Below are 12,009 nucleotides of genomic sequence, written 5' to 3' on the forward strand. Positions count from 1 at the left end.
TGGTAGTAAACCTTGTTTTGTGGGGGGACAAAGTAGTTTATTTACGACATTTCAATTTAACAGTCCATCTGTAATACAATTTACAACAAGGTCCATGGATATTACATGATATTTAAAATGGACCTCTGTGCCAAGTCAATGATTTTTAGGATCTCATAGGTTTTGCTTTGTGGTTTTCTGTTTTCTTGGTGCTTCTCAGTTGATGTACTGTACGTCCCAGTTCCTCATGCAGGACACTCTTAGTTATCCTCCAGCAGAGGTCCCTTTTAAAATGACTCTCATGCATGGACAGGGCAAGGGATGAATGATATACCTGTGATAATATAGTGCAATGAATAATTTATAGTCATGATATAATTTATAGAATACAGAGAGCAAATAGTTTGTCTTTGTCTTTAGTAATAAATTTGTTGTCAAAATTTCACCTTGGGACTTTTCTTTTCTCCTTGGCATTTCTCAAAAGTGAGATTTTAAATGTTTTTCTCAGCATTTGTACTAGTTTTTACATGGAATAAAGAGCAAAACTGTCAACTATTTTGAAAATCTTATTAAATTCACATGCCACATGGGAAATAGGATTTTGGTGTTTTAATATTCTTTATCAGGGTTCATCTTTATTCCGATGGCCAAAAGCATTGAATACCTTTAGGAATTTTTTTTTAGTTTCTTGATTCACTTATCCTAGCTTGTTATTTTCCAAGTTTTAAGAAAACTCTCGCATAAATCTCTATTTTTATTGTAGTCAGTTCTGCAAGCATTTTTTAAGCCAATCATCTATGCAGTGAATTTCATGTGACTGATAGCTTTGGAGTCACAAAAATGTCACCTTGGCAAGGATGAATGGATGAATATTACATAAATATGGCAAATATATGTCTATGATAATAAAATACATTGACAGAAAGATACTGTAAGTAGGCAAGGCAAGGCAAGTTTATTTATATAGCACATTTCATACACAATGGTAATTCAAAGTGCTTTACATAAAAGAAAGTAAAATAATCATGAAGAAAAATAACAAAAATAAAACAAGCAATTTGTAAACTTTTAAAATGATTAAAAAAATTTACTTATTTAAAATGAATTTAAAAAAAAGTTAGAAACAGAAAATGATTTTACATTAAAAAAAATACAGTGCAATCAGTTCGGACATTGCACAGTGCTCATTCAAGAAATGCACAGCTAAACAGATGAGTTTTAAGTCTAAATTTAAATGTGACCAGTGTTTTAGCACATCTGTTCCTCTTCAGGAACTCGAGCTGCGTCAAACAACGCTTTGGGGAACGCGCTTAGCGTGAGCGACTCTGAATATCGTGTGTAATTAGTCCAATGGAAGAGCGTGACGTCACAGGTGGGGTGACGTAAGCGACCAGGAAGCTATAAAAGCACATGCCGCGCAGCTGGCGTCAGCTTCGCGTCTTTCAGCAAGCGCTTTGTTTGTGAATGTCACTTGTTTGTCTTGTGAGTCTTATTTACTGTTGCCTGTCCAGTTAGAGCTCCAAGTCATGCCGAAGAGCAAGGCGAAATCCAAGCATTCTGATGGCGATTCCAAATCACATTATAGGTTGTGTGTTCCTCCCTGCCCGCGATATATAACGGGTGGGGATACACACAGCTTATGCGTGGTTTGCCTGGGAGCGAAGCATGCTGAGTCGGCTCTCGAGGGGGCCGACCGTCCGCACTGTGAGCGTATGTCGGTGCGGCTGCTTCGTTCCCGGAGGGCCCTCTTCGAGGAGGGGGCCTTCGCCAGCGTTCCCCCCGGTGCTGGTCCCGCTTCTGCCGAGGCAGAACGGCAGCTGCACTCGTGGGGTTTGCAAGTGGATTTGGTGAAGGGAATGGAGACGGGCCATTCCCTATCTCATTCCACTTCCGCCAGATCCGGCGCCCAATCCCTGGAGTCGGAAGCACGCTCTCCGGTTCCTTCCACCCAGGGATAGGGATCGACGCTCCGCCTCTCTTCCTCCTAAGAGGTCGATGTGGAGTCAGTTGACAGGGAATCGCCACCCCATTCGCTGCAATATGAGGAGCTCTTGGAGGTGGTTACTTGCGCGGTGGCCAAATTAAGCATTGAGTGGCCCGCAGAAAAAACAACCGAACCGCAGCGAAGCAAGCTCGATGAAAACTTCCTTCGCGTGAGTCAGCCACCTCCCAGCCGGGGCCTTCCATTCTTTCCCGACCTGCATGATGAGATTGCCAGGTCGTGGAAACGCCCATTTTCAGCTCGCCTCTACAATGTAGTGGGGATGGGAGAGCACGGCTATAGAGCGATGCCCCGGGTGGAACAGATGCTCGCTAGCTATCTGTCCCCCGGCGCGGCATTGTCTCTTAAGGCCCCGGCATTGCCCTCAAAGACACTCAGAACAACATCGGCTTTGGTGGGCAAAGGGTATGCGGCTGCAGGTCAGGCTGGTGCGTGTCTGCACACCATGGTGGTGTTACAGGCGTACCAAGCCGACCTGCTTAAAGAGCTCGATGAGGAAGAGGAGATCAAGTCCCATGATATGTCAGAACTAAGAAGGACCGCTGATCTCTCCCTCCGTGCCACCAAGGAGACCACCCGAGCGATTGGGCGGTCCATGGCAGCTATGGTGGCCGCGGAGAGGCACTTATGGTTGACCCTGTCCGATATGAAAGAGCGGGACAGGGTCTGCCTCATGGACGCCCTGATTCAGCCGACTGGCCTGTTCGGCGACGCAGTAAATTCTGTCGTCGACAGGTTTCATGAGGCACGCAAACAAGCGGCGGCGTTCCATAAGTTCCTCCCTCATCGCTCTCTCTGGGCATCTGGGCAGGAGATGCCCCAGCCGCACCCTAGCTCCTCGTATCGCGAGGCCCAGAAACAGAGTCCCAGCAACGCTCTCGGCCGAGGTCTTCCAAGCCTAAACAAGATCTTAGGGCAGTCATAGAAGCTAAGAAGTCCTCGGCCAAGAAACCCTGACGCTAAAAAAGCCCAGGGTTTCAGAAGGCAGCCTCTGCTGGGGTAGAGCGGTACACACCGCAGTACACGGTGCCCGTCTCGCCTCAGCGCCCTCTGGGGGCCGATCTGCCAACCCTGCCAGTGTTCCAGGGCGCAGCAGTCCCCAGCGAGCATCGGTCTCAGTATCTTCCGCCCGTGTGCGTAGCGGGGCTGAGACGCTCGCCGCCCCTGCGGGGGCCTCTTACACCAGAAGTCAGTCTCGAGAGACTGATTCCCTTAGTAGATTATTTAGCAGCATGGAAACTACTGCCAAATGTATCTCAATGGGTCCTGCACACAGTAGAAAAAGGCTACCGTATTCAGTTCGGCTCTGCGCCGCCAATATTCAACGGGGTCATCCCGACGATAGTCGGCCCAAGGCAGGGTCTGGTTATGGAACAGGAAGTGAAAACCCTATTAGCGAAGGAGGCCATCGAGGTGGTCCCTCCTCAAGACAGGGAGTCCGGATTTTACAGCCGGTATGTCATAGTTCCAAAGAAGGATGGGGGGTTGCGTCCGATTATAGACTTGAGGGTCTTAAATCGTTCAGTTATGAGATTGAAGTTTAAAATGCTCACAATCAAGCATGCTGTAGCTCAGATCAGGTCTAAGGACTGGTTTGTCACAATAGATCTCAAAGATGCATACTTCCACATATCCATCCTTCCACAACACAGGAAGTTTCTGAGGTTCGCTTTCGGGGGCGAAGCTTACCAATATCGAGTACTTCCCTTCGGCCTTGCACTCTCACCCCGCACGTTCACAAAATGTGTAGACGCGGCTCTGGTCCCCCTGCGCATGCAGGGCATCCGCATTCTCAACTATATCGATGATTGGTTGATTTTAGCTCAGTCAGAGCAGGTTGCGGCTCGGCATCGAGATGTCGTTCTCGCACATATGGGGGAGCTGGGTTTGAGACTGAACGCCAAGAAGAGTGTACTTTCTCCGGTTCAGAGAACCACCTATCTAGGCGTAGTATGGGATTCAACCGCGATGCAGGCACGATTGTCCCCTGCTCGTATCAAGTCTATCTCAGTCGAGAGAGTCAGAGAAGGCCAGTCACTTACTGTCAAACAATTTCAGAGATTGTTGGGTCTGATGGCAGCTGCGTCCAACGTGATACCTCTTGGTCTGCTGTACATGAGACCCCTGCAGTGGTGGCTCAAGACCAAGGGATTTTCCCCGAGGGGCAATCTACTTCGCACTATCAAGGTCACGCGGCACTGCCTCCGTGCCTTAGACATGTGGAAGAAACCTTGGTTCTAGAATCAGGCCCTGATGCTGGGACCTCCTTGTCCCCATTTAATACTAGCGACGGACGCATCTCTCACCGGCTGGGGTGCAGTCATGAGTGGCCATCCTGCTCATGGTCTGTGGAGCGGTCGCCATCTAACATGGCATATCAATTGTCTAGAAATGCTAGCAGTTTATCGTGCACTGAAGCACTTCCTCCCAGACCTAAGGGGTCACCATGTGTTGGTGCGCGCCGACAACATATCGGTGGTCTCTTACGTCAACCACCAGGGAGGTCTGCGTTCGCGCCCTTTGTACAAGCTGGCGCACCAGATCCTGGTGTGGTCCCAGAACAAACTCCTCTCATTAAGAGCAGTATATATTCCTGGGAAACTAAATATGGGAGCAGACATACTGTCGAGGCAGGGGCCGAGGCCCGTTCGACGGCTCTGCATGGGAGATACCGATCAGGACAGACCTACTCTCACAGGCGCAGGGCACGATAATTCACCCTTGCCCGGAGTTGTGGAAGCTGTGGGTTTGGCCCCTGAGGGGGCATAACTATTAGCAGCTGGTCTCTCAACCGAGGTTGTTGAGACCCTCCTCCAATCCAGAGCTCCCTCAACGAGGAAACTGTACGTCCTGAGGTGGAAACTCTTCACCTCATGGTGCAGAGACCGCCAGCTAGACCCAGCAAACTGCCCAGTTGGTACAGTTCTGGAGTTCCTACAGGCCAGACTCTCTGCAGGGTTGACCCACTCCACGCTGAAGGTTTACGTGGCGGCCATTGCGGCCTACCACGCCCTTCTCGATGGCCAGTCTTTGGAAAGACACCCCCTAGTTACACGTTTCCTCCGCGGTGCGCTGAGGCTGAGACTTCGAGTAAGGTCCCGTATTCCCCCATGGGACTTGGTTGTGGTGTTAGAGGCAATGTGCAAACCCCCGTTTGAACCCATTCAAGATATTTCAGACAGACATCTTACACTTAAAACCTCCTTTCTGTTGGCTATCACCTCTCTGTGGAGAGTAGGAGATCTTCTGGCCCTCTCTGTGGCCCCCACTTATCTTGAGTTTGCTCCTGGCATGACCAAAGCGTTCATATACCCTCGAGCGGGATATGTTCCTAAGGTTCCCTCTGTTACACCACGACCTGTAGTGCTACAGGCCTTCTGTCCTCCTCCCTTTCGGGAGCCCGACCAAGCGAAGCTAAATTGTATGTGTCCAGTTCGAGCGCTGGACACATACGTCCACAGAGCTGCCCTGTGGAGAAAAACTGACCAATTGCTTGTATGCTACGGTCCCCCCAAGAGGGGTTCTCCTGCTTCTAAGCAGACTATTAGTCGTTGGATAGTCGAGGCTATCAATGCCACCTATGAGTCCTCTGGTTGTCAGAAGCCAAGGCTCACTCTACTCGGGGTATGGCGGCCTCCAAGGCCTTCCTAGCAGGTGTATCCATGCTGGACATCTGCAATGCTGCGGGGTGGTCCACGCCTTCTACGTTTGTTAAATTCTATGGCCTAGGCATGCCAGTCACTCCAGGCGCTTCTGTCCTCACGTCCTAAGCTGTGCTCTTCGGATACACACTAGGCAGGGGTTTGGTAGTCTGGTGGCATTGGTACTCGTTCCCCAAAGCGTTGTTCGATGCAGCTCGAGTTCCTGAAGAGGAACGTCTCTAGGTTACGTATGTAACCCTTGTTCCTCGAGGGAACGAGACGCTGCGTCTCGGAGCCATACCCCCGGCACCCCTGCCGGCGCTTGCTGGTTCTCGAAGCTGATGCCAGCTGCGCGGCACGTGCTTTTATAGCTTCCTGGCCGCTTACGTCACCCCGCCTGTGACGTCACGCTCTTCCATTGGACTGATTACACACGATATTCAGAGTCGCTCACACTAAGCGCGTTCCCCAAAGCGTTGTTCGACGCAGCGTCTCATTCCCTCGAGGAACTAGGGTTACATACGTAACCTAGAGACGATCTCCTCTGGAAGTTGATTCCAATTGCCGGCGGCATAGTAACTAAAGTAGATACACTACTGATACATGATTTCTGACATTACGATTTCTTAAGTGGCAAATCAGCATATTAGAATGATTTCTGAAAAATCATCTGATACTGAAGACTGGAGTATTGGCTGCTGAAAATGAATTTAAAATATCTTCTATAATGAAGTGATTTGTAAGTTGCTTGTGTTTATGTAATCAGAATACATGCCTACTTTTAAATGGTTGTCTAACATGCTTTTGGAGAAATTAAGGGTGCTACTGTAACCGGTCCATGCAATCCAGTCGAACCATGTTCTAACTTTTTCTCTTTCTCCCAACAGCAGCGACGAAGACAACAAGCCATTACAAGGCAGCCAGACATCCCTAGACGGGAACGTAAAGGAGAGCGACGACAGTCTGGTGGATTATGGTGAAGGAGGAGATGGCCAGTTCAACGAGGACGGCTCTTTCATAGGACAGTACACAGTTAAGAAGGACAAAGAAGAGACAGAAGGAAACGAGAGCTCAGAAGCCACGTCACCCGTTAATGCCATCTACTCTCTGGCATAGAACCCTGACTTGAACACAGCGCCCCCAGCGGGCCGGAGGGGGCCACTACATGCATAAAAATACATATATATATATAAATATATACAGAGAGAATTACAAGCATTCACATTCAACGCACTGGAGTGCATGATCCTTCTAAACAAGGTATGGGGAAAGGCAGGTGAGCCAAAAACATGTTCAGAAACCTTTCTTTAAGGTATCCCCATGCCCCACACAGACTTTAGTGTGCCTTTAGGGCGATGGGGCAGACTTTTGAGCTTTTCATATGGCTTATGCTCTTCTTTTTTTATTTAGTAAATCTTTAATCTGCCCCTTCTTCCTCTTCCTAACCGTAGCTAGCATCAAAGAAACGGTGATACATGCACCAGACCTGTAACATGTCAACTGTGGGTCGACTCAACTGCAGAACGTCGGCAAATACATTTATCATATTGATATTTCTGCAGTGAATGATCCTTTTTTTCCTCCACCGCAAATAGATGCATCCAAAAACATGAATTCTCTAGACAGTGCTATCACGGTTTGATGTGCTTTATAAAACTATGCACTATGAATTATCATTATCGTGCTTTTGGGTTAAAATTGGATGTTAGACTCTCATGTTTTCTTTTGTAAACAACAACAACAAAAAAAACATCCAGTTCTGACTATACAGTACGTGACAGGACTGATATCATGCTTTCATTTGCCATTGCTCTGTTAATATATTTTTACTGGCTGCAACTATAAAACGCCACCAATATTTATCGGCCGAGGTTAGATGGCATCACTTGTAAATGATGAAAAAAGACAATATTTTAAAGCATGGTAGTATTTTAGCACAAAGGACAATGGAGAGGTTGTAATATCAAGAGTTGAATACGCAATGATATATTCCTTTTTTTTAATAAGACTTGATTTGTATAGTCCTCAAAAGAGAATGATGATGTTGATGAAATGATCAAGTTTGCTTTTCTTTATTTATTCATTTTTCTTTCTTTTTTTTCTTTTTTTTAAATAAGCTTGGTGAAGATTTCGGTGTCAGAATAAGTTTCTTCAAGGAGTCTAAAAAAGTTTGGGGTGCATCAATACATAAGTGGGTTGTCATATGAGGATTTCTAGACATGAATAACTCAACATAGATGTACCGAGTCGGTAAAGAGAAGTGTAGATATTGTTTGGGGTTGATCCAGTGTTGATTTTCTTTGTCGGGAGAGCAGCTGAGACACTGCCCTGAAGACATGCCACTGTAATTGTAGTGCCGCTCTTTACCTGTGCTCTCATACCATTACTTCATCTTCTGCACTACTGTGGTTCAAAAGTCTGAGCATCTGGGGTTTTTAAATTTGCACCTGGAAATAAACAACATTTTATGATTTTTTTAATTTTGATATTTCTTTTGTTCGAGCGCAGCTTCTGTTTCATGCCAACTTTAGGATTTAATTAAATAAGGAACTGATTCATTTGAAACATTGAGTCTGCTGCTATATTTTTCTGTCTTTGTATGCTGTAAAATCATCCTGGTTTACACAAACCTGCTGAGTTTATGCAGCTTCATTTGCGCTCTCATTAAACCTAAAGGGCAACAAACCACTTCTATTCATTTTTTATTAAGTTTTACTTATGATCTCAAACTTTTGGACCCCTCTACATATTTATCTTGATTTTATTTATGAAAATAATAGGGACTAATATATTAATCATTTATTAATGACTCCACAATAGCTATTCGGAGTCTGGGCTGAGATGTTGAAATCTTCTCTGTGTAATATAGATGAAAACATACTTCAGAGATCAAGGACCATGTTTGTGGCAATGTAAAATAGTGAAAAGTGATGTCACCATTAAAAGGAGTATGTCTTATTTGTTAATTGTGCTGCTCTTTTTAGTATTGATGTCATATCACTGCTATTCTGTTAATAATTTAGAATTTATTTAATGTAATTTCTACATAACATGAAATGGAAATATTGTGTATTTATTTCGATCATGATGTAAATATCCTTTTTTTCCTTCATCTTCTTCTTTTTTTGAGGAGGTTTATTGTGTTACAATAAGTAAAAATAAAATTATTTTGGTGCATCCCAAAATTCAAGACTCCACTCACAGGTTTGGATTCGGGTTCAGCCAGTGATCTTGGGTCATTTGAATGAGACTTGTTTTTGTGTCCTGTCCTTGTAATCGTGACATATTTCTTCACTCACGTCTCAATTTCAACCGGCTGACACCATTACCGATGATGTAAATAGTAAATGCTGTAGAGCTGAATTGTAGCATTCTTACCTTTTTGTAAACATTTGAATTGTGTTATGCAAGAGAAACTGGTTTGTCTGTTCACATATTACTTCACCACAGGCTCCCATAATGCCTTACACCCGTGTCACAGGTGATCACGCTCTTTAAAAGGGCTGAATATCAGGTCATAACTCCCTGATATGGATGCGTTGTTGTAGATCCGATGCCTTTGCAGTAAAGAAATGCTTGTTAATGAAATTCATTGGATCCATCAGATCTGCTTTCTCTCCAGTACCTCAAAGCAATACTGTCCTCGTTTGCCTTTCGCTCTTTTGTTTTCTGCACAGTAGGCCTAGTCTACCAGCTTTTGTAGAGACGTACGCACAGACAACTCTTTAGATCACACGTGACGTTGTTGTAGCTTTGTGAGTCACACGATTTAACATCGAGGCAATTCAGAGTCCGCTTAAAACTATTTTGTCCTACTTCTGCAGCCACTTTTATCATCCTCACAGATCGTTCCCATGTCCATGAGTTCTTGTGGAGATGTTCAAAAATATATACAACTATATATTTTTTGGTATATTGCTTATTCTGTCTTTCTCCCAATGTCAGATCATCCGTGTACTTAACTGGTAACATGCATAATTTAGTTATGGAGTACAATAATTGCCACAGCTATTCTCATGATTTCTTGCAAAACCATACATGTTAATTATTATTATCATCCTTATTGTATTTTTAGCCATTTGTGCATTGGAGCAGCTTGCTGATCATGCTGGTTAATGGTTTTTATTTTTTCTGTAATTCTGGCCAAGGAAATGGTCAGTCATTATTGTTCAACATGTATGCGTGTATGACGAGATGCTGCAACTTAATCTGCTTGAGACGCCTTTCTTTATAGTAAAGCTGTGTCATTTTCTCAACCTTCTGATCTGTCCTTGCCTCTGATTAAAAAATAGTTTCACCTTTTAAACACTTACTGGTTTGGTTGGTAAACTTGACACATCTCCACTGAGTCATAAATATCACATATATCGTCATATAGGATGAAATTTGGGGATTTTAAAGAAAGGAAAACTAAAGTGTTAACTATTCAGAATTGGATTGAAAATGAATCGTATCAAATGGGCAGATTCAGACTTGAACTACAGTATCTAAATTAAAATATAATTGAATATAAAAGGGTATATGTATAATTGATTTTATTACATGACTTATTAGATGAAAGAAACTAGAAGTGTCCTTTTTAATTTGGTTTTATAATTATATAAAATTGTTCTTTAATATTTCATGCTAATTATAAAATACTATTAAATATTAATATAAAATATGTCATTTATTTTGATTTGTATGAATAATTTTTCAATATGTACATATACATTCTAATCAGTTTACTTTATATTCAAGGTCAGTTAACACTAGATTAAAACTCATATGATGCAGATCTCTGTTTATCATTGTCTCCAGTAATCTGGCCTCTGTTGCACAGGTCAGCTCATCATCCACACTACATTTGAGTGAGCCACAGCTCTCCCCATAGATTTGTGTCCCATATCCGGACAACTACAATGACTTCCACAGCTTAATGTAGCTGATACGACCTCTTTCTTTTACTCAGATGGCAAGAGGCACAAAAAAATGAGTGGTGAAATAAATAACAAGCCTGTGACGATAAATCTGTTGTGGACCCTGGAAAGTGTGTACCATATACATATTTTATTTAGGAGAGATGAATACATTTTGCCTTGACCCCCTGAGACTGGTAAATATTAATGCCCTCTGCCTTCCGCAGTCTGAGAGAAAAGCCAGACCTTTTAAACACCTGTCACATATATCTCTCACGGACACCATTAGCTAAAATATCCATGGCCAAAGCTTCAAGCCACCTTTCAGTAGCAGATAGGATTCTGTAATTACTTCTTCAGATAAATGGGGTTAAGTTACTCTCTTAATGCAGGTGCATTGACAAAGTGCAGTCGAATGATTCATGTGAAAGCGTGGCGCAACATTAACCTGAGATTGGATTTAATTAAATGGGTTGTTTACTAATGAAAAAAGAGTTTTGTTCAAGTTTATGCAGTTTTAGGAATAGTCAACTTAAATAATTAGCTGCAAATTCTCCCTCAGGCCATCTAAAATTTTAATGTGATTCTTTATCAGAGCAGATTTGGAGAAATTTAGCAGTACATCAGATGCTCACCATTGGATCATCTGCAGTGAATGGGTGCCGTCAGAAAGTGACATCCTATTGACTTGTTTATAAACATCATCCAGCTTTATCCTTCAGATTGATGGACTGGAAGCCAAAAATGATGAACTAAAGATGCAAAAATCTCAGTCATAGAGCTCTGATAGAGATACTGTAGGTCTCTGAGATAATAAAGATATATGCAGTCAGATGCTCCTGTAATACAAACTCATGCCAATCGTCACATTTTAACCTGCGCTGATCTTCCAGCCTGGTTTAATCATTCAGAGTGCTCACATCACACATCAGCTGCATTTCAACTCACTTCTTCCATTATTCTTTCCTCCATCAAGGGGCTAGATGTCAGACAGCATGGCCAAAACCCAAAACCCTGATTGATTCATTTTGCCAATGCAAACGGTCTTATCATGGCATGGTGTGTGCAATATTTTAGAAAGTTTAATAATGTAATCGAAACCATTCATAACTTGACTCACACCACAGACATACACAAGAAGCTCATTAACAAAAAGTGATAATGACAATAAAATATTTAAATACTGAAATAAAAGTAATTTAAATAATGGCATATAGATATATAAGGATTTCATTTATATTCTGTTGACTTCTGTCTATTTCTGCAAGCAGCATGAATACTGTTAACATGGCATCAAAATAAAAATATGCGCATCTTAAATCCTGCTTACATGTGCAGTGTGAAACAGACCTGACACTTAGCTTTGAGCTCATCCATGTTCATGATGCTTTAGTGAATCCATTTGTGTTTATTGATTATTCTGTTAGAGAACCATATTTCAAATGACATCAGGATAACTATCCGCTTTGTAAACTGCGAACATTAGCTC

General features: G+C 43.3%; 1 protein-coding gene across 9 annotated transcripts in view; it reads left to right on the forward strand.

Annotated features, from left to right (window-relative positions):
- LOC132126740 (neurofascin-like) overlaps positions 1 to 9,878 on the forward strand; it is an 85,719-nt gene extending 75,841 nt beyond the window's left edge. For all 9 annotated transcript variants that reach the window (XM_059538198.1, XM_059538197.1, XM_059538200.1 and 6 more), the window contains one exon: positions 6,510 to 9,878. In XM_059538198.1, coding sequence (XP_059394181.1) covers positions 6,510 to 6,738 — 229 coding nt within the window. In that variant the 3' untranslated portion in view covers positions 6,739 to 9,878. The remainder of the gene's footprint in view (positions 1 to 6,509) is intronic.
- Positions 9,879 to 12,009: the final 2,131 nt, after the last annotated feature.

Source organism: Carassius carassius, chromosome 44 (assembly GCF_963082965.1).
Source record: "Carassius carassius chromosome 44, fCarCar2.1, whole genome shotgun sequence".
NCBI classification, from domain to species: Eukaryota; Metazoa; Chordata; class Actinopteri; order Cypriniformes; family Cyprinidae; genus Carassius; species Carassius carassius.